The following is a 23335-nucleotide window of genomic DNA, read 5'->3' as shown; positions in this document are numbered from 1 at the left end:
CCCCCCCGTCCATCATGATCCATCCATCAGTTTCTTTACCTGTCTATCCATCATCCATTGTCCACCCACCCACCAACCATCCATCCATTAAACAAATTGAACACATTTTATGTGCCAGGCACAGTCTTTGGGTCTGAAAACAGCGGTGAGCAGAATAGACTAAGGTGTCCAGATGTTCTGTCTTCATGGAACTTAGGTTTCTGTTTGTCAAAGAGATGACAGTGTGGGATGAATGAGTAAAAACATGCTGTTAGATTGTGATACATATTTAGGAGAAAAAATAAACTAGAGAAGGATGGCCCACGTGTTGAGTTTGGGGTTTAAATGAAGATGGGGTGGTTGGGGAAGGTGGTTTTTGAATGAAGAGTGGAACCCGTGAGGACCCGGCCGCCTCTTTCTGGGAAGGACGTTCGGGGGCTTGTGCTGCTGTTGGGGGAGGAGGGGAGGTGGGCAGCAAGGGGCTCACGGGGACCTTGTTGGCTGGGTGGGACTGGGGCTGTCACTCCGAGTCGCCCGGAGCTGTCCAGCAGCGTGGTCTCAGGGACGTTTGCTGAGGCCCGCTCCTTGGGGTCTGTTGGTTGAGGCCGGGGGCTGCCGGCCGGCACTGGGTTCATGGGTTTCTGCTTTGTGATGCCCAGCCCCCTCATGCCACCATCTGCTTCTTTTTCTCTCTAGAACACTATGGCTATGCGTCCTCCAATGTCAGCCCTGCCCTGCCGCTCCCCACAGCGCACTCCACCCTGCCGGCCCCGTGCCACAACCTTCAGACCTCCACACCGGGCATCATCCCGCCGGCGGATCACCCCTCGGGGTATGGAGCAGCTTTGGACGGTGGGCCCGGGGGCTACTTCCTCTCCTCTGGCCACACCAGGCCTGATGGGGCCCCTGCCCTGGAGAGTCCTCGCATCGAGATAACCTCGTGCTTGGGCCTGTACCACAACAACAACCAGTTTTTCCACGATGTGGAGGTGGAAGACGTCCTCCCCAGCTCCAAACGGTCCCCCTCCACGGCCACGCTGAGTCTGCCCAGCCTGGAGGCCTACAGAGACCCCTCGTGCCTGAGCCCGGCCAGCAGCCTGTCCTCCCGCAGCTGCAACTCGGAGGCCTCCTCCTACGAGTCCAACTACTCGTACCCGTACGCGTCCCCCCAGACGTCGCCATGGCAGTCTCCCTGTGTGTCTCCCAAGACCACGGACCCCGAGGAGGGCTTTCCCCGCGGGCTGGGGGCTTGCACACTGCTGGGTTCCCCGCGGCACTCCCCCTCCACCTCGCCCCGCGCCAGCGTCACTGAGGAGAGCTGGCTGGGTGCCCGCTCCTCCAGGCCCGCGTCCCCGTGCAACAAGAGGAAGTACAGCCTCAACGGCCGGCAGCCGCCCTACTCACCCCACCACTCGCCCACGCCATCCCCGCACGGCTCCCCGCGGGTCAGCGTGACCGACGACTCGTGGTTGGGCAACACCACCCAGTACACCAGCTCGGCCATCGTGGCCGCCATCAACGCGCTGACCACTGACAGCAGCCTGGACCTGGGCGATGGCGTCCCTGTCAAGTCCCGCAAGACCACCCTGGAGCAGCCGCCCTCAGTGGCGCTCAAGGTGGAGCCCGTCGGGGAGGATCTGGGCAGCCCCCCGCCCCCGGCCGACTTCGCGCCCGAAGACTTCTCCTCTTTCCAGCACATCAGGAAGGGCGGCTTCTGCGACCAGTACCTGGCGGTGCCTCAGCACCCTTACCAGTGGGCGAAGCCCAAGCCCCTGTCCCCTACGTCCTACATGAGGTGAGCCGGCGGCGCGGGGCGGCCGTGTCTGGGGAGAGTCAGGGCCTGGGTGGGCAGGTGGGCTCCTCGTGGAGCTGGGAGGCAGAGTCTGTCCCCACGTCTGCCTCCTCATGCAGACTTTTCCCTGTGTCTGCGCGTTTCCCATCTGAAGTCTCCAGATCCTCTCGGGCCCTGCTGATGGCCTCGTGTCCGCTCAGTCTGCAAACACCCATTTCAAAGAGGGTGGCCCTGCTGGCGGTCAGAGCTTCCACATGGGAATTCCGGGAGAAGCCATCCGCCCCTAAGGAGGGCTCACACAGGCGCAGTTTCTTCCTCGGGGAATTGCACGTGCCTGGCCCCCCGCGGTGGGTGCCTGCTGCTCCTGCTTCCTCCCTCGCTGTAATTGCCTTCCCTGCCTCCGGTGCAGATGGGACCGCAGCTCAGCAGTGCCCCAGAGCACCCAGCCCGCCACGCTTTGGAACAGCACGGCCTCCTGCTCCCCGGAGACGCCGGCTGTGGCATCAGGCTGGGGGAGCTCACGCGCCTTCCTTCTTTGGGTCCCAGGTTGTTGGTTTTTCTTTTTAACGGTGTGAGGGGCTGCTGGAATTCCGCTGGGTCCACTTAACCAGCCTGGTGTTTTTATCTCTAACGAAACAGCTTTCCCAGCAGGTGGGCTGCAAGTGGCCCCTGAGAGTGCTTTCTGTTCCGGGATTTTTATCTGAGGCATGAAAATGTCCGCACAGGAGATCGAGGGCAGTGCCCCATGGCCTGTGACGTCAGGGCTGCCGCTATGTGCTCAGGAAGAGGCGTTTGCCACGCGCAGCCCGGGGTATTCCAGGCTGGGTGTTTTCCTGTTTTTGTTTTGTTTTTTTTTTGTTGTCCCTCCCCACCCCCCCACTCCTTTTTTATTAGCGAGCACTCAGGAGGCGAGACCGGGCAGAGGGGAGGGCAGGTGCAGCCCCCATGCCTGCAGGATGAGGAAGGCAGGCAGTGAGGGTGCTCTGGGAGGATCCGTCTCTGCTCTGCGGTCTCAGGGCCTGCTTCAGCCACGGCTGGAGCGCGCCTGGACAGAATTAGAGCTGCAAGCAGCAACGCGCCTCCAGGCTGGGAACGAACCCACCCAAACCTCTGAAGGCTTGTGGCAAAGAGACAGTGTTAGAGCTGACAGTTCTTTGAGCAGCCCCATGGCTGATTCTGCCTTTCTACTGGCGTGATACTTAGAATCGTCCTCAGCTGAGGTTTCAAGAGAAAGCAAGGATTACTCCTGATTTTTCTTGACTTGCAGTGGGCGCATTTATTTACGTTTCTATCCCAACTTCTGTTTTTAATACGTTAAGATTTAAAAGGCTGGCGTATTCTAGGTGATCACAACGAGTCTGTGTCAGGACCCAGATTGTATTTACAATAAAAATCCCATCCAGTTGGAGGCATTGGAAAAATTTAAGAACTGTTTTTACCTGCTGTACTATCACTGTAATTGTTTAAGTAAAAGTACAAGCGTCGTGGCACTGACTCTCCAGCCCACAGTCATGTACAATGTGCTTCATGGTCTCCAGGCTTAGGGACAGTGACAAAGTCGTCCATCACCGCGGAACTTGACTGAACTGGCAAGATAAGGGAAGAGTGATGTCATTGAGGTGTAACTGGGACTCGGCGTGAGGAGTGTCATAATGCAGTTGTGAACCTTTGGGTGAATCCCGCGTGTTCGTTTCCTGGGGCTGCTTGACAAGGTCCCGCAGACCGGTGGCCTTCATAGCGGGAAGGTTTTCTCGCAGGGTCCTGAGATTGGAAGCCCAGATCAGGGGCTGTTCTTTTGGAGGCTGTGAGGGAGCATCTGCCTGGCCTGTCTCCCTGGCTTGGAGGTGCCATCTTCTCCCCATGACTCCTCATCTCTCCATCCACCGTGCATGTCTGTGTCCAGATGTCCCCTTTCGTGAGGACACTGGTCCTGCTGGGTTGGGGCCATCCTGGTGACCTCATTTGAACTTGATTGCTCTGTAAAGACTCTCTCTCCAGACACAGTCCCACGCTGGGCAGACTCCATTATGTGAGTTTGTGGGGAGCACCGTTCGGCCCTCAGCCCCGGTCTGACTGTCCCAGTAAAAATGGCAGGCAGCCTTTGAAAGCGCAAGCTCCTCCTGGTTCCTTCTCCGTCTCCTGGGTGGCGAGGTGTCAGCAGGGATGTCGTGTGCTGGCAGGCACAGCCCCTCCTGCCTGCCTTGTACCTGTGTTCGGTGTGGAGGTTGGAAAGCATGGGTGGCTGTTTTTTTTCCTCTGCTAGGGAGTTTCAGCAAGAATTCCGTGGCCACGTGACCCTGTTCGCTTTATCTCCTGGCTGCAGAGCGCCTGGTTAGGTGTGATGCCCGTAACATTTCTGAGCGCTGACACAAACAAAGCTCGGTAAATATGTCCCAGACTCGCTCCCGGGATTTTCAGTTAACCTTTTCCCACTGTTCTGGTTCCACATCAAAATATGTTTCCTGGTTCCTTGTGCCCTGTTTCCAAGTGACCTCGTCAGCGGGTGCCCCGGGGCAGTGGAAGCCACGGCAGAGATGAAATGTTAGTTTTTTACCGGCGAGCTGGAGGGGCCAGACTTCCTTCCCCAGGAATGCCTCTCCGTTGGTCACATGCAGCAGCCCCGGCAGGCGTGGAAAACGTCACCAGGATCTCGGGCTGCACAACTAGAAAGCTGTATTTTTAATTATCTCCAAAGTTTGGGATGGAGAATGTACAACATGCCCATCTTCTCCCCGCCGTGGTACAGAACTGCTGCTCTGTTAATCCTGTCCTTATGCCAGAAGGAGCTTTCTAGTGGGAAGTGTGCTGTGTGCATCCTTCCCGGGGACCTTCTAGGACTGTTGTCCTTTGAGGCCTTTTGTTGCTTGTTCAGCACCTGTGGACTCCGGTCCTATGCAGAGCTTCTGAGAGGCCCACAGTGGTCAAAGAATGATACTGAATTCTTGCTGCAATTGAAGCCTTGATAATGTTTGTGAAGTTAGGAAGAGTAGGTGATAGACCCTTGATAGTTTTAGAGTTTGGAGCTATTTTAGAGCTCAGCGGAATGATGTGTCTATTGTCAAAGCTTGGGGGGACTGGCACAGGAATCACAGGCCACCTGCCATACCCCCTAAAAATTAGAATCTTAAGCTGTGAATTCTGGCATCAGAAAGGAGTGGTTTTCTTCCCACCTTGCTTCTTTCCAGGGGTAATGACCGTGATCACAGCAAGTGGCCTCCCAGGGCACGTTTCCGTGTGCTGTTGAGGGTTCAACAGGAGGCGTTGCGGGGCTGCGTCTGGAGGAGGCCAGGGCGACAGTGCACGTTGAACGCTGTGCGGGTTATTTGTAAATAGTGGTTCTCAGATGGTGGCTTTTAAAGATTTCATATTGACCTACAGGAACTAAAGTCTACGTGATTGCTTCCTCATTCCTTCATCGTTCGGCCTCCTCCACCTGGGCACCTGCCACAGGCCACGTGCATCCATGTCCAGGTCTGTCTGTGCCGACATCATCCGCTCTTTGGGCATCAGCCTCTGGAAAGTGTTCCTGTCAGTGTCTCCACGTGTCTCACTGTCCACACCCAGACAGTCTCTGGAGTTGCCTTCGTAGAGGCAAGGTTGTAGGGGAATTGGAAAGGCAGAGGTATTTTGACTGAATTTGTTGGTAACTTTAACAGCACAATTCTCGAATTCAATTTCTTTTTATTTTATTTATTTATTTATTTTTTGAGATGGAGTCTCGCTCTGTCACCCAGACTGGAGTGCAGTGGCGCAATCTCAGCTCACTGCAAGCTTTGCCTCCTGGGTTCATGCCATCCTCCTGACTCAGCCTCCGGAGTAGCTGGGCCTACAGGCGCCCGCCACCGCGCCCGGCTAATTTTTTGTATTTTTAGTAGAGGTGGGTTTCACCATGTTAGCCAGGATGGTCTTGATCTCCTGACCTCGTGATACACCCGCCTCGGCCTCCCAAAGTGCTGGGATTACAGGCATGAGCCACCGCGCCCAGCCCTTGAATTCAATCTCTACACATGAAACATTGCCTCTTAGAACTGAATGTTTAAAAAGAATTTCTAAGGGGCGAGATAAAGAAAAAGAATTTCTAAGGGGCGAGATAAAGAAAAAGAATTTCTAAGGGGCGAGATAGGCTAATGAACAATGTTTACTTAAAGTCTGCTTGGTTTCAATGATCAGAAATAGCTGCCAGGTTGGTGCAATAATGTATATTCAAATCTTTTGGCCAGGCGCAGTGGCTCACGCATGTAATCCCAGCACTTTGGGAGGCCGAGGCAGGTGGATCATCTGAGGTCAGGAGTTCAAGACCAGCCTGGCCAAATTGGCGAAACCCCATCTCTACTAAAAGTATACAAATTAGCTGGGCGTGGTGGCAGGCGCCTGTAATCCCAGCTACTCAGGAGGCTGAGGCAGGCGAATCATTTGAACCCAGGAGGCGGAGGTTGCAGTGAGCTGAGGTGGTGCCACTGCACTCCAGCCTGAGCGAGAGGAGCGAGACTCTGTCTGAAAACAAACACACAAACAAACAAAAAAACCTGTTTATTTCAGACATGAAGTTTTGGGCTGCAATATTGAAGATTTTAGCAATATCAGTCACTTTTCTGCTATGCGTACTATTAGTTTCGAAAGGTCTGAGAAAACTTTCACTCTCTTGCGTTTCATAAGTTATCTGAAAGTTTCACAGTTTATCACAATTTGGAATGAGATCAGATAACCCCTAGCGCAGTAACAGGTGGACTCTGTCTTCTCTTTCACAGACATGAGTCCTCTGCCAGGCTCAGTAGCGATTCCTACTGCATTTGAATGCCCTTTGTTCTTGTGGCTCTGGTATCTGAGGGGCCCGGCAGTGTTGGGAGAACAGTGCAGGCTTTTGAGGGCTCCCAGGCCCTGTAGTGGGGCCGTCTCTGGGCTCTGGTGCTGAACTATCCAGACCTCCATGTCCCCGGCGCTGGTGGGCCCTTTGGGGTGATGGTGAACATATCTCTAAGGCATTGTACCAAACCCCAGCATAGCAGGACATGTAAGGTGGTGGCTGTGGGGTCTTCCCTGAGCTTTCCGCTGCCATCACCTCCTGGGAAGACGGTCAGCAAAGAAGCCGAGGGTGTCGAGTCACCCCATGGTTTGTAAAACGCTGGCATGGGCTGGAACGGCTCAGGACTGACTTCCACTGCATCTCCCTGTAAGCCCCTCCCTTTCTGGGGAGGGAAGTCCCCCCCACAACCCACAGCCAGCCTCGAAGCCACGTCGCCCTGGCTCTGGTGCCCGCTACGCCTTGCTGGGGAGTGCCCCCCACAACCTGTCCTGCTGTTTTCTGCTGTTTCGGGAGCTAGACAGGCCTCAGCTGGCCTCCTGGCTCCCAGCATGCATGTCAGGCCCTGGGGAGTCTCCAGTCCCTCCTGTGGGTACTGGGCTGGGCTGGCTCTGAAGGGTCTTGAAGAACGTGGCCATGTGCCTCCCTGGCATTCGCAGTGGTGGCTCTAGAGCTTGCATTTGGCTGAGCAGGCCAGCAGGTGACTTGTGCAAGCCAGACGGTCCCCAGGAAGCCCTCAGCTGCGGTGGGAGATGGGAGACGGGCTGTGGCGGGAGACGGGCTGTGGCGGGAGACGGGCTGTGGCGGGAGACGGGCTGTGGCGGGAGGTGGGCTGTGGTGGGAGATGGGAGATGGCTGGGCCTGTCCTCTGTGGTGCTGTGGATGCGTCCTATTCAGGAGCTGCCTACCCAGTTTCATTGCGATGTTGGAATCCGCCCTTGTTCCCTTCTGCCGTGGGGTGGGGGGAGCCCCCAGCACCCTGCCTTCTTCCTCCCCTTCCTGTGGGTCTGCAGGGCTCGGGGTGTTGATGGAGACGGTGGGGGTCGGGGGAGCCAGCAGTTTCGTTGTGTGATGGCGGGAAGAATCCGCGTGCTGCCCCACCATGCCTTGCGACGCTCTGCGTTGGGGAGCTGTCGGGCCACAGTCAGGCACTTAACGGCCACCCGACCGTGGACATGGCTGAGGCCACTTGCCCAGGGCCGCCCAGTCACCACCAACAGAACTGAACTCTGCCATGATGAGCAGACCCCACAGCCTGCACCCCAGACTCCACCCGTGCTGGGACCCTGACTCCCAGGAGACCTGGCAAGCTCAGCCCTCTTGTCACGAGGCCTGTACTGGGTGGGGGCAGGTGTCGTGGGGACCCTCGGCCTGGACTGGCCTTCTGCTCTCGTCACCAAGATGTGGAGCCTTCTGGGGTCAGAGCCCAGTCGAGGGGCTTCATGCAGCCCGTGGTGTCCTTGGAGCCGCAGCTCCCTGGAGAAGGCACTGCGTCTGTCTCTCCGCGGGTGAGAGGCTCAGAGTTAAGAAGATCATGCCTCCTGATTGCACGAGCACCCTGGTCTTGGCTCATTTGCTCTTTTTTTTTTTTTTTTTTTTTTGAGACGGAGTCTCGCTCTGTCGCCCAGGCTGGAGTGCAGTGGCGCGATCTCGGCTCACTGCAAGCTCCGCCTCCCGGGTTCACGCCATTCTCCTGCCTCAGCCTCTCCGAGTAGCTGGGACTACAGGCGCCCGCCACCACGCCCGGCTAATTTTTTTTGTATTTTTAGTAGAGACGGGGTTTCACCGTGGTCTCGATCTCCTGACCTCGCGATCCGCCCGCCTCGGCCTCCCAAAGTGCTGGGATTACAGGCGTGAGCCACCGCGCCCGGCCGCATTTGCTCCTTCTTGAGCCGCTTCGGTAGCATTTGGCAGCCCACGGCTTTCTCCCTGCGTTGTTTAGTTTGTTTCTGCTGTTACAGAGTTCACAGCTGACACTTGGAGGGCGGGGTTTGCAACACCAGTTTCTGATGGGAAGGACTGGCGTGAGGGTGCGAGGAGGCTGCAGAAGCCGAGGGCCTGTGCGTTCTCCCAGGTGTGTGTGGAAGGGCTGGGGCATCTTCTCCCTGGTCCTTCTCAGTGTTACTCTGTCCGTGTCTGTTGTCAGCCATGAGGAGGAGAAGGCGCTCTGTTCCTGGAAAGGATAAAACAACGTGGCTTTTTGCTCAGATTTTTTTTTTTTTTTTGAGCCAGGGTCTTGCTCTGTTGTTCAGGCTGGAGTGCACGGTGTCATCACAGCTCACTGCAGCCTTGACCTCCGGGGCTCAGGTGACCCTCCCACCTCAGCCTGCCGAGTAGCTGGGACCACAGACGTACGGCACCACACCTGGCTAAATGTTTATGTTTTGTAGAGACAGAGTCTTGCCATGTTGTCCAGGGCTGGTCTGGAACTCCTGGCCTGAAGCAATCCTCCCGACTTGTCCTCTCAAAGTGCTGGGATTGCAGGCGTGAGCCAGAGTTTTAAAGTCAGATCACTGAGATCTGAAACGTTGCCCCATCTCACCGAAGACTGAGTGCCCGGGAGCCACCGTAGGAGGGTCAGCACCTGCCCGGGAGCCACCCTAGGAGGGTCGGCACCTGCCCGGGAGCCACCCTAGGAGGGTCGGCACCTGCCCGGGAGCCACCCTAGGAGGGTCGGCACCTGCCTGGTTGGCTCAGATGCCCCCGTGGAGACAGCATGGGGGCGGCAGGGAGCTGGAAACCTTTACAGGTTCCCAATTTTGAGATTTCCTAAGCTGCCTATGGCCCAGCTGGGAGGAAGTATCTGGTCCTGATGTGCATCGGTGACCCTGTGGTCTCTACAAAACAGGATTTGCTCCTGCGCCAACGTTGGCTTCTGAGCAGCGAGAAAGGTGGGCCTGGTGGTGGGTACTCTGGCAGCCGGGCACCTACAGGGACTTCCTGCCTCGGGATTAAACCTGAGTCGAGAGTTGGAAGACAACAGTTATTCACATTCAAAACTAGATCTTAGGTGCAAATTAATGTTTCTTGGATTCTTGAGCAAAATGTTTTCTACGTTATGATGGGATTTTCTTTTTTATAAGTGCTTCCGGAATATCTCTGGAAGCTAGGTTAGACACACAGGGATTAGTCAGCTTTTGGTAGAGACAGTAGTTGTAAAGGCCACACCAGACACTGTGTGCACCCCCCAAGGTTTCCCATGTGAGACCCTGTGGCCTGCATGCTGCGTTCCATCAGCACTGGGCTGTGCGACAGATGTGTTTCCAGGCGAGGCTGCTGCAGACGGGAAGAGGGGGACGCGTTTCCAGGTGACGTCGCTGCAGAGGGGAAGAGGGGGACGCGTTTCCAGGCGAGGTCGCTGCAGAGGGGAAGAGGGAGGCCCTCTCCAGCAGGGCCGCCTAGACGTTGGTTTTGCCCCGTGTGGAGTCACATACCAGGAACCCCCAAACCCACCTGCAGCTTGATTCTGCTTCTCAGGGCCAGAGGTTCTAGTTTATGAGAGGAGCGTTTTCTCACGGGAAACATGGAACCCACACACGCTTCTACGCCGGAAGCCGTGATGTGTGTCAGGAGCGTGTTCTGATGTTGGCGTGCACAATCAGTATTGTGCCTTCGTCCCCTCTGACCCCCATCACGGCAGTTCTGAGGCTTGCGGGGCACCCCAGCTCCTCTCCCTGTGCACAGGCTGCTGTTCCAGAACTCGAGGGTTCCCTGACACCAAGATGACATGTGGCACAGACCTGGAACCACGAGGAAATACCCGTCTTCCTTGGTCCTCGGGCAGACAGGTTGAGTGTGTTTCCCGAGACCGGGCTGTCCATGGGGCTATAGTGCCTGGGTGACATCTGCGTTCGCCTGGAGCCCTGGCTGCGAGGGGCAGTGCCAGGCAAGGGCCACCCCAGGGGTCTGGGAGCGCAGTGTCGGGGCCTGTGGAGGTGGAGAGCAGGGATCAGCCTCTTTCTGTGGATGAGGAAATGGAGACACGTGGAAACTTCCGGGCATCAAGGGAAGGGTAAGAAGCTGTTAAGCCTCCAGGTTTCGGTTCTGGACAGGTGCAGGGCAGGTATTGGAGCACTTTGGGCCCTGAGGTCCACGTGGCCCAGTGGCCTCCGGGAGTCAGCTGCGAGGCGGAGTCGCTGTCCACAAGCTGCGTTGCAGGCACAGAGACCAGGAGAGGGCTGTGAAGCGACTCCGTGTTTACTGGGCTGAAGCAGCAGCTCTCGGCAGTGCCGCCACCGCGGGCTGTGTCCTGTCCCCGTGGTGACATCACAGCTGAGCGCGAAGCTGGAAGCTTGGACACGTCTTGGTGCTGGGTCTCCTCCGACCCCAAGGGCCAAGGATGCTCCGTAGCTCCAGGCGTCAGAGTCTGAGCATCCTTTGTTTTGGCAACATTCAGGACAGGAGTCCTTGGAGAGTAACACATCCTTATTTTGAAAGATCCCTTTAGGTGATTTGAGAAACCACTGTATTTGTTGTAGCTCCAAGTATTACCCGTGAATCACCTAGGCTGCTATTCAGTGAACATCCAGAATGCGGTCAGTTCTTGTGAAACCCCGATGTTTCCCGTAGGTCCAAGCTGAGACGATTGAGTGAACTCTGAGAGTTCAGCCGGGCCGTCTTGGCACCACTAGAACCGGAATCAGTTCCATGACTGATCTGTGCCCCACCCCACATTAACTTGTGCAATATGACATTTCTGGTTTTGGTTTTTGTTTTATAAGCCATCCATGGCAAGTGCAGTCTGAGGCCTCCCACTGCCAAAACTTCCTCTGAGTAATGACAGATGGTCCCTGACCCTGGAGACGTCTGAGAAGGTGTTTAGGGTCCGGGAAGAGTCCTCGTGTGCAGTGACTGGAACCTGTCCCTGGTGGGAACTTGGGGATGAGTGGGTGACAGGGGCGTAGCAGGGACCTGGGGCACTTCCCCGCCCTCCGGACCACACTGTTGCTCTCCAGCCACAGAGTAAACCCGAGAAGATGCAACGGCCCCCGGCTCCAGCAGCTACTGTCCTGGAGGGCAGGGGAGTGAGGGAGAGGGAGGGTGTACGGCGTGGGGCCTGCTGCCTGGGGCGCTGGGATCCCACAGCGAGGCCCCGTTCCCGCTGAGCTTGGGTTCCCAACGGGCTCCTTTTGCTTCCCAAGCATCCTCTCCCACCCTTGAGCTGCGAGGAATGTTTGGGAGCCACGGAAGGTGCTTTCTCCCATCTGTGTAGTTTTTCTGGGAGGGAGTAAGGCTGACATTGGGGGCTTTGTAGAAAGCGTGCTCTGGCCCACACGTTAACATTTGGGAGGAGGCCCACAGGGAGCTGTCAGCTCTGGGCAAGGGCTGGGGGCTGCCTCGGGGGCGGGGGTTCAGGGTCTTGAGCTCAGCTTCTCACCCATCTGGGGCAGGTCAGGGCAGATAGAGGGGTGGGGAGAATGTGGGGGGCTGCTGGGTGTGGGACGGCAGGGCCTGTGTCCAAAGCCGTTGCGAGGCTCACGAGATACAGGGGTGGACCTGGGAGGGTTGGGGCGTGTAGAGAGGGGATGACTTCGATTTTTCCAAAGAACAGGGAAGCGTCTGTGTCCTGATCGTACTCCAATCCCGTGTGGTGGAGCCGCGGGACACCATCAGTTTTTATGAAATCCCCAAATGTGTCCTTTAAAACAAAACCTTTGCACTCTGGCCTCACAGCCCAGATCCCACGCGCTCCCGGTCTGTGGCTTTGACTTTGGTTTGAGTTCCTGGGCTGGGCTTATCTGGCTGGCAGGGCTGCAGCCATAGCACTCCCTGTCTGGGGATGGAGGCTGCCCACGCACCCGGCTGCCCACCTTCATGCGGACCCAGGATCCACTTGCCCGGCCTCGGGGAGGACAGACAGGGACAGCAGATCCCGCCCCAGGGTCATTGCGCGTGGCCACATCGGTCCTGGGAACTGTGGGTGGGCCATGGGCCGCTGGTACCTGCACCGCTGTCCTGGTGGAAGGGGCTGGACCTGGGACTGCCTGGGACAAGAGGCCAAGGCACAGATGGCTGCAGGGACTGCCCCTGCATCCTGAGCCTCACCCGGTGGGCAGGAGGGCCGGGCTGGGTGTCCCCGCCTTTCTGGTCCCACCCTGGCCCCAGTCACCTGCTTCTCGTCCACCGATTTCATCTTTGTGAGGCTGCCTTCCCTCCCATGGGCACAGAGCTTGGGTCCCACGTGGAGAGGAGGCTCTGCCCGCAGCCTCAGAGTCAGGCGGCCTTGGCTTCAGGGAGGGGTGCACAGGAGCCAGCCCATTGGACAGGAGCCCGGGGCCTGTGGGTGACCCCCCAGGGTGGGACAGCAATGGTCCCAGGCCCCCCTCCGACTCCTGAAATCCTGAGGTTGCCCAGGCTGCCGAGCCCTCCCCCAACTCCCCAGCCTGCTGGGCAGGATTTTGTGGAAGGCCTTGTCTTGTGGGGTCATCCCTGGGGCAGGCTGTGGGAGGGTGAAGGCTGCGTCCAGCGGCCAGGCCCAGCCAGGGGTCGGGAATCATGTCGGGGGTGACGTACAGATGCCGCCTATCGCCGAGAAATGCGGCGTGTGCGGGCCCACCTGGCCTCTTTAGGCCGGGCTCGCTCTGGGCTGCCCTCCAGCAAGGCCGACCTCTCCTGGGCGGGCAGAACTTTCTCAGGGCCGAGTTCTGCCGGCACAGGTCAGGGGGCAAAGCTGGCCTCTGAGGGGCCCCGACCACTGGCCGCTGTGTGGTCTTGGGGCAGCTCCAGACACACAAGCCCAGAAGACCCAGAGGCTGCCTCACGTTGGAGAAATGCGCCGATCATCTCTCTCTGTCTGTCCGTCTCTGTCTCTGTCTGTCTCTCTGTCTCTGTTTTCCCGTCTCTGTCTCTCTCCATCTCTGTCTCTCCGTCTCTCTCCGTCTGTCTCTGTCTCTCTCCATCTGTCTCTCTGTCTCTGTCTCTCTCCATCTCTGTCTCTCCGTCTCTGTGTCTCTGTCTCTTTCCATCTCTGTCTCTCTGTCTCTGTCTCTCCATCTTTCTCTGTCTCTCTGTCTGTCTGTCTCTGTCTGTCTCTGTCTTTCTCCATCTCTGTCTCTCCGTCTGTCTTTCTCTCTCACTCTCTTTCTCTTTTAATTAAGGGAAAAGCCCCCACACAACCAAATGGCTATGAGGCCTGTGGCTGCTGGCCGCGGAGAGGCTGCGAGAGGACCCTGAAACCCTCGCTCTCCTTAAGCTGCTCCTGTCGAGTCCTGTGGGCGGGTGTGGCCCTGCCGAGTTCAGAGTCTGTCGCTTCGTTTGTCTTGAAACTGCAGGAGTCACGAGAAGCCTTCGCGGTTTTCACCTAAGCAATGAGCACGTACAGGCTTTAACCCTCGGAAAATCAGAATTAAAGGATTTTACCCAAACCACTTAAACAAAGGAACTGCCTCGGCTCTGGGCTTCTGCCACTGAGGGCACGATTCTGGGATTCTCATCGTTCACCGGCGGAGTGAGGGCAACTCGTGAGGAGTGTCTTCAGATGCTGGGGACGTGGCCTTTCTGAGGGAGAGGGACATGGCAGGGCCTCAGGCTCAGCTCTTTGGAAACTGAAGCCCTTTCACCAGGTGGGCGGTGGAGGAGCTGGGCAGAGGCTGAGACACAAGACCTGAGAGCAAAGTTTCTCATTTTTTTGGTTGTACAAATAACAAACACCATTCACTGTAGAAGACTTGTAAACACAGATAAACCACGATAAATGAGTCCTGCGCCAGCGTGGCAGCTCACGCCTGGAATCCCAGCGCTTTGGGAGGCTGAGGCGCCAGGATTGCTGGAGCCCAGGAGTTTGAGACCGCCCTGGGCAACATGGAGAGACCCCATCTTTACACAAAATATAAAAATTAGCCAGGTGTGGTGGTGCGCCTGTGGTCTCAGCTGCTCAGGAGGCTGAGGTGGGAGGATCCTGTGAGGCCACTGCACTCTAGCCTGGGCGACAGAGGGAGACCCTGCCTCAAAAAAAATAATTCGATAATCCTGCGATTTAGAATCAGACAGTGATCATTTCACGGCATATCTTTTTTTTTTTTCCTCCCCCTCTGTCCCAGCGCAGAGGGCATCTCTATTGTGAGCTTTGGGCTGAAAAAAATCCCTCACGCCCTTCCCAGGCGAGGGAGACACAGGTTCAGGGGCATGAACGGCTCCTCCCGTCGAAAGGACCGTGTGGCCGGCTCCCCAGGCCACGGGGGCTACTGTCCTCCATGCCACGTCCCACGCCTCTTCCACCCCAGCGTGAGGACAGCAGGACCCGAGCCACGAGCCACACTGCTGTGGGACCTGTGTTGGGACTCGCAGGGCCTGGCAGGTGTTTCCGTTTGACCTGTGGGCTCATACTTGGCAGCTCTGGGCCCCCTGGTATCCAGCTGAAGCTCCATGGGAGCACCGTCCCCGGACCCCCAGAGGGGCGGCAAACACAGGAGTCCTGGGGAGTGTTGCTGGGGCGGGAAGCCCGGACCCCCCTGTGACTCAGCTGCAGCCTCTCTGGGTGTTGCTGCGGGTGTGGAGGTTGCATCTGGCTCAGTGAGAAGCATTTTTAAACTTGATTCTGCAGCCATTGCAGATTTGCAGGAAGCTGGGGGGAGGCAATGCCCCACCCGGCCCCCGGGGCTGCCCCATGGCAGCCACCCTGCCCTGGCCCAAGGCCCCAAAAGGAGGATCCTGCCGGGAGCACCTTGCGTTTTGCCTAGTACCTTCTTAACTCTCCAGACTCATCAGGGAAGGCCTGCAGGAGCTCAAGATAAACAGGTCTTCGGCTTGAAGCCTGCCGGCATGGGTTGGGAATGGTGGGGGCTCCATGTCTGCAGCAGCCGAGGCAGAAGCTGTGGCCACATGAGCTGGGCTCTGGGTCCGGCTGTGGCCGTTGAGGAAGGAGCATGTCCTGGGTTCTTAGGTTAAATGCGTCTTGGCAGAGGGTCCCGGGGCTGCAGCCCTTCGTGTACCCACGTGTCCGGTGTCTCTGTGCCATGACGTGACGTTATCCTTCACGTAAAGTTTTTAAGACCCACGTCCCAGGCCGGGCGCGGTGGCTCACACTTGTAATCCCAGCACTTTGGGAGGCCGAGGCGGGCGGATCACGAGGTCAGGAGATCGAGACCACGGTGAAACCCCGTCTCTACTAAAAATACAAAAAAATTAGCCGGGCGTGGTGGCAGGCGCCTGTAGTCCCAGCTCTTCGGAGAGGCTGAGGCAGGAGAATGGTGTGAACCCCGGAGGCGGAGCTTGCAGTGAGCCGAGATTGCGCCACTGCACTCCAGCCTGGGTGACAGAGCGAGACTCCGTCTCAAAAAAAAAAAAAAAAAAAAGACCCACGTCCCATTGTCTGTGAAATCACAGGGTTTTACTTTATAGACTGTATGGAATAGACCCAGGGAAGGGGGACCAATATTTGCCCAATTTGCCAGCATGTGCGACAGTGAACCTCCCTGGACGGCTGGCCTTGGTGCGGCGGGTAGGGGTTGGGGCTGGACGGTTGGCCTCTGTGCGCTGGGGGGCTGGCCTGGGGCCAGTGGGCAGGCTGGAAGGTCAGCCAGGCCCTGTGGTGTCTTTAGTGAGAAACAGGAAATAAATCAAGGGGATGTTGTAGAAGTTTTACTGCTGGTGGTTTAGAAGTGTTTGTTTTTATTATTTGTACATAATGTGTTGTTTTCAGTCTTGCACTCGTGTTTTCAACTATCATGTAAGGATGCAAACAGCAGGCCAGAAAACTGCCTTGATATATCACATTGGCAAAGACCAAGCGCACCCCGGACGCTGGTGGGTGAGTTGGACCCATCGGCAGCGGCCTTTGTGGCGTCTCCAGGGAGCCTCATGATGCTCACGCCTCTGACCCGTGGTTCTGCGCTCAGGGCATGACCAGAGATGTGGCCTGGGAGTTGGTTGTGTCGATGTTCGCGTCGCCGGCGTTTATAACCGCAGAGGAGGGGAACAGCCCACAGCCCAGCAGTACAGTGAGGATGATCCTTGTGATAAATGGGATGCTGTGATTAAATTGTTTCTGAATATGCTAAAATGCTCAAAATGTGATCTTTCTTTTATAAAAAGGCCAGGTATGGTGATACGTGCCTGTAACCCCAGCACTTTGGGAGGCCGAGGTGGGAAGATCCCTTGAGCCCAGGAGTTGGAGAATGCAGTGAGCTGTGATTGCACCACTGCCCTCCAGCCTAGGCAGCAGAGCGAGACCTTGTTTCTAAGAAATAAAAAGAGAAAAAGACAAGACAAAGTACCAAATTATGTATCTCATTTTCTTAAGATGCATCATTTTGTAAAAATGCTTATAGAAATACACCCAGTGGGCCGGGCGCAGTGGCTCACGCCTGTAATCCCAGCACTTTGGGAGGCTGAAGCGGGCAGATCGCCTGAGGTCAGGAGTTCGAGACCAGCCTGGCCAACATGGTGAAACTGTGTCTCTACTAAAAATACAAAAAACTAGCTGATGTGGTGGTGGGCACCTGTACTCCCAGCTACTCTGGAGGCTGAGGCAGGAGCATTGCTTGAACCTGGGAGGTGGAGGCTGCAGTGAGCCAAGATGGCGCCACTGCACTCCAGCCTGGGCCACAGAGCGGACTCCATCTCAAAAAAAACAAAAAAACAAAAAAAAAACAGAGAGAAACGAAGAAAAACATCCTTTGGCTCTGTGGGCGTCAGTCACTGTCCAGACCGGGTGGACGTTCGTTGGTCACCATCCTGACCAGGTGGACGTTGGATGCAGATTTCACCCGAGTTGTTTTTTTTTTTTTTTTGGTTGCGTTGAGTGTCACTTTTTTAAAAAATTGACTTACGTTGAAGATGAGTTTGAAGTTGTTGGAATTATTCTCAGTCCTGAGCTCAGGGCTTCAGCAAGTGAGTTGCCGTTCCGGGGGCTGGGCTGGTCAGAGACCCCCCGACTGAAGCACGCCTGCCCGCGGCTGCCCCAGGCGTCACCCCTAAGAAGGAAGCACGCGGAGTGGAGTGGGGTGGAGCGCAGGCAGCAGCAGTCCTGTCTCCGCAGCAGTGCAGGCTCCTTTCCCGCTCATTTGGGCTCTTTTGTCTGAACCAGAGACACAGATTTGTAGAGCTGCCAAATTCATGCTGAAAATTTCTAACCAAAACCAGTCATCTTAATTGTCTGGATTATGATATTTATTTTGTAAACCATTCTTGCTGTAAGCCATGCACACACTGTGTCACTAAATCTGCAAATGATTCCAGAGCCAAATGCAGTCCTGCACCGCGGTGTTGGCTCAACGGCAGACGTCATGTATGAGGGTTCTCGTGAGATTGTGAGAGCATAGTTCTACTGCATCTTTTCCGTGTTTAGATGTGTTTAGATTCACAAACCCTGACGCCTGTGGGGCAGTCACCCACGGCGTTCAGTGCAGCCACACGCCGTGCAGACGTGTATTGTGGAGCTGTGGGCCATGCCATGTGGCTGGGGTGTGCACTGGCCACACCAAGTTGGTTCACATGAGTTCCCATGATGACAAAATAGCCTAAGGACACGTTTTTCAGAATGTGTGCCCGTCATAAAGTGACACGTGGCTGCGTTTACACAAACTTATTCTTATGTAATAGTCAGCTGCAGAGTGGTTTAGACTGCCTTATCTTTAGGAAATGTGTCTGCCTTTAACCCAGCGGTGGAGGGGAGGCGGCTTTTCTTTTCTTCTTCCCTCCTCTCTCCTCTCTCTCGCTGTCTCTCACTCTGTCTCTTCACTTTCCTGGGAATCCGGTGAGCCCAGTTTTTTTCACTGTGAATTTTGTTTTTTTGTTTTGAGACGGAGTCTCACTCTGTTGCCCAGGATGGATTACAGTGGTGCAGTTTTGGCTCACTGCAGCCTCTGCCTCCCAGGTTCAAGCAATTCTCCTGCTTCACCCTCCCGAGTGGCTGGGATTACAGGCACTCGCCACCACGCCCAGCTAATTTTTGTATTTTTAGTGGAGACGGGGTTTTACCATGTTGGCTAGGATGGTCTTGATCTCCTGACCTCAGGTGATCTGTCTGCCTTGGCCTCCCAAAGTGCTGGGTTTACAGGCATGAACCACCGCGCCCGGCCGTGAATTTTGTTTTTTGTTTCTTTTTCAGTTCATAGCAAAAGATAGGTACAGGGTGCCTGAGACGGGCACCGCCTTGCAATCATCCGAGACTTTGTTTGGTGCCTGCCTGTCCAGAAGCGGGTGTGGCCACTGCAGAGGGGCCCTTCATTGCCCAGCCCTGCAGCTGCCCCCTCTCCCTTCCCCAGAAACTCACAGCTGGCCCCAGGCTCTGTGCAGAGAAGCCTTTCTCTAGAGGCTCTTAGTACAAGAAACAGCTCTGACAGTACAACCCGCGAAGCTGCGTCTTGGAGATTCCTCTGTCAGGGAAGCTGTCGTGGCTGAGTTGGGGTCCAGCGGGCACCCGCAGGGCCCAAAACCCCACAGAGCAGAGGTGGGTGGTGAGCCTGCCAGGTGCATCTTTGGATAAATCCATTTCTAAGTTTTCAAATTACTATGAAGCTTCCAATGTCACAAAATATGTAGTCTTGTTAAGGAACATTTTAGGTGTTTGTATTTTTTAAAATTATGTAGTTGATTCCTTGCTTCCTGGGCTTTTTCTCTTTAAAGGAGTCTTTTATTCTGCCCATTGTTTATTTTGTTTGTTTTGAGACAGAGTCTTGCCTTGTCGCCCAGGCTGAAGCACATGTGATCTTGGCCGACTGCCATCTCAGCCTCCCCTGTCTCAGGCGATCCTCCCCGCTCAGCCTCCTGTGTGGCTGGGATCCTCCCCGCCCAGCCTCCTGTGTGGCTGGGACCACAGATATGCACCACCATGTCCTGCTCATGTTTTTACTTTTTGTTTGTTTTGTAGAGATGGGGGTCTCGCCATGTTGCCCAGGCTGGTCTTGAACTCCTAAGCTCAAGTGATCTGTTCCCCTTGGCCTCCCAAAGTTTTAGGACTACAGGCGTGAGCCACTGTGACTGGCCTTGTTTTTTTGTTGTTGTTGTTTTTTGTTGTTGTGTTTTTTTAGATGGAGTCTCGCTCTGTCGCCAAGGCTGGAGTGCAGTGGCGCAATCTCGGCTCACTGCAACCTCCGCCTCTTCGGTTCAAGCAATTCTCCCTCAGCCTCCCAAGTAGCTGGGACTACCGGCCCCCGCCACCACGCCCAGCTGATTTTTGTATTTTTAGTAGAGACGGGGTTTCATCATGTTGGCCAGGATGGTCTCAATCTCCTGACCTCGTGATCCACCCGCCTCGGCCTCCCAGAGTGCTGGGGTTACAGGCGTGAGCCACCGCGCCCGGCCCTTGTTTTGTTTTTAAGTCACTTTGGGGTCACAGTGTGTCGTGAGGTGTGGGGGGCCTTCTGGGGGCTCTGGAGGCAGTTTCCTTGAACTTGCAGATGCCCCTACTCTGAGCCTGCGTCGCACGGAACCTGCCCTTCTCGAGAAGCTGCCCTGCATGTCCCATGTCTCTGTGGCTTATACTTAAAACTGATGTAGAATGACGGTCAGCAGCTCTAGGCAATAATTGAGTTCTGGCCAGAGGGGCTGGTTCTGAAGATGTGGGAGTCACAGGCCCTGTGTGGAGGGTGACCTCAGGAGCCCCGGCCAACGGTGCTCGGGGTGAGCCTGTATGGTGAGGATGGTCGGCGGGCCCTGGGTCTCTGCCCACACGTGGGAGGTGAGGACGGTCAGTGGGCCCTGGGTCTCTGCCCACACGTGGGTGGTGAGGATGGTCGGCGGGCCCTGGGTCTCTGCCCACATGTGGGTGGTGAGGATGGTCGGCGGGCCCTGGGTCTCTGCCCACATAGCGGTGAGGATGGTTGGCAGGCCCTGGGCTGGCTCTGCCCACGCAGGGTCTTGCACCTGATCTGACGAGCAGTGCTGGTCCAGGGAGGGTCCCACCGCATCCTCCACCTGCCTTGGCCCCTGCAGTAGGCAGTGTTGGGGAGACAGACTGAGCGGGAGAGGAGGCTGGGCCGGGGCTGCAGCAGCCACAGAGCCTTGGCTCTCCCAGAGATGGACTCTGATAGCAGAGGTGCCGGCCTCTTGCATGGGGTGGAAGGTGGTGCCTGCGTGGATGGTGGCGCAGCGGGACAGGCCACCCCCTAGGTGCAAGAATCCCTTGGGTGCACTGTGTGGCCTCCAGGAAGGCTGAAACAGTCTGCCTGGGCCTCCTACAGAACACAGTTGGGAAGACGCTCACGCCGAGGGCACGGGCAGGACCTCACCTTAGTGTTTCACGCCAAACATTCATTTCCTGAAAGGACAGGGGCCGTGGAGCCCCCAGCTGGGCTGTGGGCTCTGGGGACAGCCCTGGCACCTGTCACCCACCAGGTCAAGCAGCTCGTGTCCCTCTGTGCAAAGTAACCGACAGCCTCCCAAAGCCCTCACCGTCGTACCCCGCCCTGCTGCGTTTGCTCCCACCGCCTTCCATGGACGCCAGGTTCCTCCTCCTGGCCCTCAGTCAGGCCCTTCTGTTTGTCCTGCAGCAATCAGGGGGCTGGCGGTGTTGCACACACCACGTCTTCCAAACCCACCATTTTATAAAGGGCCCAGTCAGTCACCTGTCCGATGGCAGCCGCACAGCTGGTTCATAGCGAGGAGAGGTTTGAACTTCCTGGTTCTTAGGCCACAGCTCGTACCTCTTAGATTTTAAAAAAGATTTTCAGTGAGTTCTAAAACCTGTCTTACCGGAGGGTTAAGTAACTGATAGAAGCCTGTCACGAAGGAAGAGAAGCGTGTTAACGTTGTGCTTGGAAAATGTTTCCGTCTTAGAGAACTGGCCAGGCCGTGGCCACAGGTCATAATGAGTAAGCATTGCGTTGACACAGGCTTGTCCATCTCCGTGTCAGGACGTGCGCTTGCCGATGAAGTGTCCACCCAGGATGGCGACGGGTGAGCGTGGGCACGTGTGGCCTGGGCAAGGTCTGTGTGGTGCTAAACACCTCCTCTGCTCTGTTCCCTTCCAGCCCGACCCTGCCTGCCCTGGACTGGCAGCTGCCGTCCCACTCAGGCCCGTATGAGCTTCGGATTGAGGTGCAGCCCAAGTCCCACCACCGAGCCCACTACGAGACGGAGGGCAGCCGGGGGGCCGTGAAGGCGTCGGCCGGAGGACACCCAATCGTGCAGGTAGGCACTGCGGCCGGACTCGCATGTCACTTGGTGCTTTTTTGGTCCAAAAGTAACTTTGGAGCCACAGCTAACTGTGCTTAGATTCTCCCAGCCAGGCCAGCTGAATGCTCTGTCGTGGTTAGTTCGGGGCGGCTACTCACTGCCTCTGAGCTGGAATGGGAGCGTGCCACAGCTCCTCCTGCTTCCACACGTGCAGGCCCTCTCTCATTGTTTTCAGATTTGCCCAAAGCAGCTCTCGTGTCCGAGGATGCTGCCTGTGGTGTGGATGTTTTCGGGGGTTGATTCTCCTCTCTCTAAAGCCTCTGAACTTGGAGGCAGGGGTTCTCACCAGCAGCACCAGCCTCGCCTGGTGGGGTGCCCTCAGAAATGCAGGTTCTGTGGCCCACCCAGGCCTGCAGAATCCCATACTCTGGCCTTGGGTGCTGGGGGGCACCAGGGCTCAAGGTGCTCCCCGAGGAGAGGAGGAGTGGCTTCTGGAGTGGGCCTGGGCCTGGCAGCCACGTCCCTGCCGGGGTGGGCCTGACTCCCTGAGCAACTCTGCAGCCGCATCCCTGCCGGGGTGGGCCTGGGCCTGGCAACCTTGCAGCTGCCTCCCTGCCAGGGTGGGCCTGGGCCTGGCAACCTTGCAGCTGTCTCCCTGCCAGGGTGGGCCTGACTCCCTGAGCAACCCTGCAGCCGCGTCCCTGCCGGGGTGGGCCCAGCTCCCCAGGCTCTGCTGTGGCTTCCTCACCTTCCTCACACCTTGGGGGACAGCCACGTGGAGTTAGGCTGTCCAGGGAGGTGTGTAATGACCGCGCCGGGGACGGGCAGCGTCTGCACAGAGCCATGTTCGCTCTGCACCCCAGCTGTTGATGTGGATCCCGGGTAGCCGTGGGTGTTGGCATTTTCTTCATCCCACCTGTTACCTCATCAGCTGTAGGCCCCAGGCCCTGGATCTGCTGCTTTGGCAGCCACAGAGCGGCAAGTGTGTCCGGCCCCAGGGCTCCAGGCTACGCGGTAGCACAGATGATGTTTTCCCAGCACACCCCAACAGCAAAAAACTGGGTGCCCCAGCCCCGTTATTTAGGGAATGATGCAAGCTGGAAGGAGTGTTCAGCAGGGTGCCTCGTGTTTTTATTTTCTTCCATTTAGATAAATAGTGGAGAGAAGGTGGCCGCAGGGACAAATGGCTGTTTGCCAATGCAACAGCCAGCGGCAGGGAATTAGCGGGTAGGGCCCTGGGGCGAGGCGTTTTCGCCAGCACTTGCAGATGATGTTAACATGATGCTTGTGGCCTGTGTGCTTGATGCCAATTAGTACCTACCTCGTCGGTGCTTGAAGCAAGGAAATGCGGGAGACACCTGAGTGCACAGTGGCCCGTTTGACATTTAAAGTCTCCACCCTCCCAGGTGGGAAAGGTCAGACAGCGCTGCGCCACGCTCTGTCACTGCAGGCCTGCACCTCCCCATCCCTGCCTCGGTTTTTACTGACCGAAAGCTTGTTATTGCTCAGTGGGAAGGATATTAGATAGGACAGGAAATGAGGCTATGAAAGAAGGAGTGGAAATAAAGCAATAGAGAAATAATGGCCCAGTCTACCCTATTTGCTGTAAATTATATTGGTGAGGGGCACTGGCCGTCGCCCTTTTCACCGTGTCCGGATGAGGGGCGGGTGTAGGAATCGAGGCTATTTGGAGGGTAAAGCAGGAC

General features: G+C 56.6%; 1 protein-coding gene across 5 annotated transcripts in view; it reads left to right on the top strand.

Moving 5' to 3' along the window:
• NFATC1 (nuclear factor of activated T cells 1) overlaps positions 1-23335 on the top strand; it is a 123389-nt gene that overhangs the window by 13223 nt on the left and 86831 nt on the right. For all 5 annotated transcript variants that reach the window (XM_032152028.2, XM_032152026.1, XM_032152027.2 and 2 more), the window contains exons 2-3: positions 676-1774; positions 21485-21644. In XM_032152028.2, the coding sequence (XP_032007919.1) occupies positions 676-1774; positions 21485-21644 (1259 nt within the window). The remainder of the gene's footprint in view (positions 1-675; positions 1775-21484; positions 21645-23335) is intronic.

This window comes from Hylobates moloch, unplaced genomic scaffold (assembly GCF_009828535.3).
Source record: "Hylobates moloch isolate HMO894 unplaced genomic scaffold, HMol_V3 SCAFFOLD_5, whole genome shotgun sequence".
NCBI lineage: Eukaryota > Metazoa > Chordata > Mammalia > Primates > Hylobatidae > Hylobates > Hylobates moloch.
Note: the sequence above shows the minus strand (reverse complement) of the source record. Positions and strands in the feature narration are given on the sequence as shown.